Source organism: Colobus angolensis, unplaced genomic scaffold, assembly GCF_000951035.1.
Source record: "Colobus angolensis palliatus isolate OR3802 unplaced genomic scaffold, Cang.pa_1.0 Scaffold208, whole genome shotgun sequence".
Classification (NCBI taxonomy): domain Eukaryota; kingdom Metazoa; phylum Chordata; class Mammalia; order Primates; family Cercopithecidae; genus Colobus; species Colobus angolensis.
In genome coordinates this window covers 600,031-605,818 of record NW_012115244.1, presented here as the reverse complement: position 1 = coordinate 605,818, position 5,788 = coordinate 600,031, and the positions used below count along the sequence as shown (strand labels likewise).

At 63.9% G+C, this 5,788-nt stretch overlaps 2 protein-coding genes across 2 annotated transcripts in view; both read right to left on the bottom strand.

Annotated features, from left to right (window-relative positions):
* Window positions 1-5,788, bottom strand: part of MAPK12 (mitogen-activated protein kinase 12) — a 19,747-nt gene that overhangs the window by 9,820 nt on the left and 4,139 nt on the right. The window lies entirely within an intron of this gene.
* On the bottom strand, window positions 1,857-5,701 carry MAPK11 (mitogen-activated protein kinase 11). Its single transcript, XM_011942239.1, has 10 exons — window positions 5,641-5,701; window positions 5,443-5,554; window positions 5,330-5,359; window positions 5,201-5,248; window positions 5,007-5,121; window positions 4,613-4,684; window positions 4,299-4,378; window positions 3,710-3,788; window positions 3,446-3,619; window positions 1,857-3,146 (listed from the first exon to the last, which is right to left on the bottom strand). Exons 2-10 carry the CDS (start codon window positions 5,533-5,535, stop codon window positions 3,067-3,069), a joined length of 771 nt encoding a protein of 256 aa, XP_011797629.1. The 5' UTR covers window positions 5,536-5,554; window positions 5,641-5,701; the 3' UTR covers window positions 1,857-3,066.

Genomic DNA, 5,788 nt, shown 5'->3' with positions numbered 1-5,788 from the left:
TGGGGGGAAGCGCAGGGGGAGGGGAGCGCCGCCCCGCGGCTTTGTCCCGACCTAGGGCCGGACGCGGCGCGGAGATACCTCTGTCAGCCTCTCCCCTTTGGCTGAACTTCCCCGCTCTGGGGGTGGAGTCGGGGGAGGGGGGAGCTCCTGCTGAGACCCTGGGCTCCAGTCCTGACTGCCCATGGTTCCAGGGCGCAGGGCCCATCCTTGACAGCCTCAGCGCTGACTTCTATCGGCAGTCCCAAGTTGGACTGAGCCCTGTGTACCTAGGGTCAACTTCCCACGCCACCCCCAAGGATGCCCTGCCGCTGCGCCTGATCCATCCGTCCCCGAATGGGGGGTCCATCTGCACCTGTCTTGCCTGTATCCCTCTTTCTACACGGAAGGGTCTGTCTCCCAAACTCCTCAGGCTGCATCCCCAACCCCACCCCTGTGGCCACTGACCCCAGGCCTCTCAGTCCCATAGGTCCCCGAGGGCCCTTTTGGACACCCAACTCCTCCCCCTGCTCCCCCCATCTGTGGGGTGCCTGCTGCAAGCGTTGCAAGTGCTGGTGCCCCTGCCCATCCCACCCCTGCCTGTCCTGTCCTGCAAAACCCAGGCTGAGGGTGGCTGCACTGTCTCCAGCAGGGATGGGGACCTGCTGGGGCCCTCAGCCTGACCCTTCTGTGTGGGCATTATCCTCCCATAGGTCTGGCCCCATCCTAGACCAGATGCTCTGGTGGGCAAAGCCCCACCCTGACACCCTCTCCGCAGTCCAGAAACCTGGGTCTGAGGAGGGATGTGGGTGCACCCCGGGATTCCACTAGGCTGGTGGGTAACAGGATCCCTAGGGCCCTCTGCCCCGCCCTCCGGCCATGAATCAGCAGCTCAGCCGCTCAAGGGCGGGAGGAGCTTTACACCTGGGCTTTGGGCCGTGCTCCGTGGCATTCATCAGCTCGTGCCCAGTGAGCAGGGGCAGCCCGGGGCTGCCCAAACCACAGCTGCCTGTGGCCTGCACCCTTTGTGCCCTGGGCTGCCTGTGGCACTCCATCTACCTCTTCCAGGAGGCCCAGCTTCCACTGCTGTCCCCCTTAACCCCGTGGTGGAGCTCAGGGGTCCAGAAGGCCCCACACAGACCAGGCTTCTGAGGTGGGGCTGTTCCCCATTCTGCTCCCACCCCCAACCGCCAACACTGGACTTCCCCAGGACTGACCACTACACTGACGAGGCCCCAGGAGGGCCCCCAACTCCCAGACGGTTTTCACCCCTACCCAAGACCCAAGGAAGGGCACAGACTGTCCCTGGCCCCTAGAGACACTGCCTGACCCCAAATGGTCTGGACCCTCCCCTACACCTAAGCTGCAGAGCATAGTGGGAATGGGACCAGTGCACACATTCCCTGGGTTAAAGTGGCCTCTTTTTCCTTCACCAGGAAAGAAAGGAAAGCTATTTTCCCTAGCCCACCCAGCCCCCGCCCAGGGATGGGCAGACCCTTGCTCCCTTGACACCCAACTTCCCCCCAGCCAGCTTCCCTGACCACTGACGGGTAGGGGGGTGGTGTCTGGATCTTGGCCTGAAGCCCAGCCTGCCCAGTACATCCCCACAGGGCAGCTGGGGTCACCATCTGGGTGGTCGTCCCACCCTGTGCCCTCAGAGCCCACCCATCAGCCATGACCTCCCCTGGTCCCCCTGGGCTCAGACCCTCCAGGGAGCAGGGAGGGTGCCAGAAGATGGCCACTAGTCTGACTAGGAGCCTGAGGGATCTGGCCAACTAGAGGTGAGTGATGCAGGGTGACCCAGACACTCCCCCCATGCCCAGCAGTGGGGATGGCAGGGGCAGCAGGGCCTGGAGTGGCCTTTGGATATGAGCTGAGTGAGAGAACTCCCTTTATTGTGCACCCCTGGTGCAGGCACTTGAAACCCAGGCTTCCCCGGGCCCCTCGAGGCAAGAGGTCACCCCCTTTCCAGGGCAGAGCCATACCCCCAACTCAGCTCTGGGCAGGGTCCTGTCTCCGAGGTTACTGGATCAGCTCCATCGTGGGACAAGGAAAGAGGACTGACCTGCAGACCAGAGCACCTCAGATCTCCGGCTGCAGGGCCACAACGGTGGGCAGAGGTAGAGACCGGGACAGGGTGTGGCGCACAAGTGTCCGAGTCCAAGTTCACACCCGCGTGTGCTGCCTGCCTTAGTGTCCTCAAGGCCAAACCACCCAGTCACCCCCAGCCTCAGGAGCCTGCTGTGGGTCACATATCCGAGGAGAAAGCCCCTGCTGGCGCTCATGTGGCTGCCCTTTCGCCCACTGGAGCCCCCAGTCTGAAACACCCCTCACGGCATCAGGAACTGAGGAGAGGGAAGGCAACAGCACGCCCGCCCCAGCTCCAGCTTCTTGCCAGGCATGGCTGCTGGCCCTTAGGCGCCCACAGATTCACATGCACCACATCACATGTGCCCTGACATATGAACACGAGGAGTGCACGCTCATCCACATGTGCCCACACACACCCACGGGTGAACACAAGGCTCCAGCAGCTTTTCTCATTTGACACCTGGTGGTTGTCCGTGCCCAGCCTGGTGGCACACTGGCTCTGCCTCTCCTCTTAGACCTGTGGGTCTCAGCACTGACCAGGACAACCCCCTACTTCCAGGCTGAGCAGCTCTAACCACTGAGACCTCTCCCTTTGAGTCTCCCAGGGTCCCGGTCCCAGCGTGCCCTCCAGAGAGCCCCCAAGGCTGACGCTCCCCAGTGGGTCGGCCTGGGACAGACAGGGGAACTCCGCAGGGGAACCCCTTTGACATCCAGGACCCCACAGTCAGGTCCCAGTGGAGAGCGCAGTAGCCAGAAAGGAGCAGGAGGACCAAGGTAGGCACAGGGACACTTGTGCCCAGACTCCTACACATGGCAAGCACATGTACACACATGTTTGTGCATGCATACGTGTGTGTAGATTATCCTGAAGGCGAGGGGTCCTAGGCCAGGAGTCAGTGACCATAGGAGTATGGGAGCCTCTTGAGGAAATCAGAGCAGCTGTGGAAGGGTGCAGGCCCAAGCCCCTCCACAGGCTCTTAGGGGCTGCTGGGCAGCACCTCACTGCTCAATCTCCAGGCTGCCAGGTGGCTTCGGTGGCTCTGGGGGCTTGAAGCTGAGGACTTCCTGGTAGGTGAGCTCTAGGAGGTGAAGGGAAAGGGTGAGCCTGTGCCTCCCACAGCCCAGTCCCCTACCTGCTTGTCTGGCACCTGCCACCCAGCCCAGGCCCACCCCCCTGTGACAGCAGCCTCAGCACAGAGTCTGGGAGCCAGAACCTGCCCTGTGCCACTCCCCCACCCCACCCACCCCCAGCCTGTGCTGGACACCTGAACGCCCTTCCACACCTGACCAGTCTGGAGAGGAACTGGGGCATTTCCTGCCTCTGGGGAAATGGAGCCTGCAGGCCCCTGGACCCACCCGTAGCCACTGCCATGCCCACCCTTCCACTCCTCCAGCGTGCGCTCCTTGGCCTCAACGCTCTCATCATACGGCTCGGCCTCTGGCTCATCCTCAGGGTCGTGGTACTGGCTGAAGTAGGCGTGGGCCAGTGCCTCGGCGGCACTGACCCTCTGGTCACTGTCCAGCACCAGCATCCTTCCAAGGAGGTCTATGGCTGCAGGGGAGCCAGTGGCAGGGAGGGGAGGGTCAGCTCTGCATCCAGGGCCAGATATGGAGCCCAGTCTAGCCCCAGGGCAGTCCTCACCCAGGGGGTTGGCTCCATGGAAGATGCTGCTCAGGTCCTTCTGGGGCATGGGGGGCAGGGACTGGATATATGTCCGGGCCTGGAGGGCACACAAGAACACCTGGGGAGGCTGCTCACTCTCTGCCTCCCTGGCCCCAAACTGGGGCTTCTCTTGGCAAGCCCCCAGACTCAATTCACTCCAACAGGCCAGGACAAGGGCACAGGCAGACTCCCTCCACATAGGGTCCGGTGACTGGCTCCTCACTTGGCCCCTAACACCTGCAGGAGCTGGGTCCAAGTACACTCCCTCCACCCAGCCCGCCCCCACTGCCCTGGCCAGGCACTGCTTGCTGGGCACCCAGCCCGCCCCCACTGCCCTGGCCAGGCACTGCTTGCTGGGGTCATGGTTTTGCGCTCACTGTCCCTGGTGTCAGGAACGTCTTCCCCCTTCTCCTGTTTCCCCTGCAGGGATTGGGCACCTGACGTATTCTCTATCCCACCACATCCCATGTTCCCCATGTCATCCCCAGATTTCCACACCACCCTCTCCCCAGAGAGCCTGGGGACTCGACCAGCAGAGGGAGCTGCCGGCTGGCAGGCACCAACTCACGTGTTCTGAGGAGATCTTTGCCAAAACCTCGGGGCTGGGTGTGCCCACCACTTCCATGATGCGCTTCAGCTGGTCAATGTCTGCATCACTCAGGAAACACCCACGGGCCAGCCAAGGACCTCTCCTGGGCCCCCAGACCCAAAACTTTGGGGCGCTGCCCAGAGCCCGCTCTCCTAGAGCTGAGGATGGCCAGCCCAAAGTAGCATGGCATGGGGGGCAGAACAGGCAAGACCCGCCAGAAGGGGCCAGCGCTGGTCCCTACCCTACAAGAGGCACCCTGTTTGACCCTGCTCCCCAACCTGGGCCAAGGATACAGTCGCTTCCCGGGAAGAGGGCCTTGCCCTGGAGCAGCTCAGCCATGATGCAGCCCACGGACCAGATGTCCACTGTTTGAGGGTGAGGGGGCCTCCATCAGTGTGCCCACCCCACGTCCCTCCTCCAGGAGACCCACAGTCACATCCAGACCCTGAGACAGGCAGACCCCCTCCTCCGCCATACCCAACCCCCCTGGGCAGGGGGAGGCCTGTAGCTGCAGGGCCAGAGGAGGCCAGCACCTGTCATGCTCTAGCGGCCTCTGAAGGGCTGCTTTTGAATGTGGCTCCCACATTCTTGGGGACCTTGCCCGCCCCCCAAGACCTAGCATGCAGAGCCAGTCCAGGGCCAGATGAGGCCCTCGGCCTTCATCCCCCCAGGCCTTCCCCCCTGCACCTGTCTGGTTGTAATGCATCCAGTTTAGCATGATCTCAGGTGCCCGGTACCAGCGCGTGGCCACATAGCCGGTCATCTCCTCATCCGCCTGGCGCGCCAGCCCGAAGTCCAGGATCTGGGGCGACCACGAGGTGTTCTCAAGCTCCTCACAGGCTCCGCCACCGCCCCGCCCACCCCTGCCCCGCGGGCCTCACCCTGAGCTCACAGTCCTCGTTCACAGCCACGTTGCTGGGCTTCAGGTCCTGCAGGTCAGGCGAAGCGTGAGCAGAGGAGGCTGGGCGGAGCCCTGCTGGACCCGACCCTCACCCTGCGGTCGTCCCTACCCGGTGGATGATCCCGGCCGAGTGGATGTACTGCGGGAGGGGCATCGTGGTGAGTGCCAGGCCCGGCCCGCCCGCCCCCTGCGAGGGGACCCGCGAAGCCCCGGGCGCCCCACCTTTAGCCCGCGCAGCAGTTGGTAAACCAGGAACTGAACGTGCTCGTCGCTCAGCGCCTGGCACTTGACGATGTTGTTCAGGTCGGCGCCCATGAGGGTGGTCACCAAGTACCTGGGGTGGGGTCAGGGGGTCAGGACAGGGCCCCACCGCCGCTCCGCGAACGCGCTCCCCGCTGCCTCGCCCGCCCCGCCGCTCACACTTCGCTGAAGTCCTCGATAGACGTGGCCGGCGTGAAGACGTCCAGAAGCCCGATGACCTGGGTGGCGGGGGGCGTCAGGGCCGGGCGGCGAACCCCCGGCTGTGGTTCAGGTCCCCCCACCCCGGGCCTCGCCCCGCAGCGCCAGG

What these genes read in the sequence shown, in the direction of transcription:
- MAPK11 (XM_011942239.1), bottom strand. Translation starts at nt 5,535, where the DNA reads ATGGGCGCCGACCTGAACAACATCGTCAAGTGCCAGGCGCTGAGCGAC. An exon ending in CGGCCGGGATCATCCACCGG is followed by an intron (nt 5,249 to 5,329) that starts GTAGGGACGACC and finishes CCTGACCTGCAG; the next exon opens with GACCTGAAGCCCAGCAACGT. An exon ending in CCATGGAGCCAACCCCCTGG is followed by an intron (nt 3,620 to 3,709) that starts GTGAGGACTGCC and finishes GCTCCCCTGCAG; the next exon opens with CCATAGACCTCCTTGGAAGG.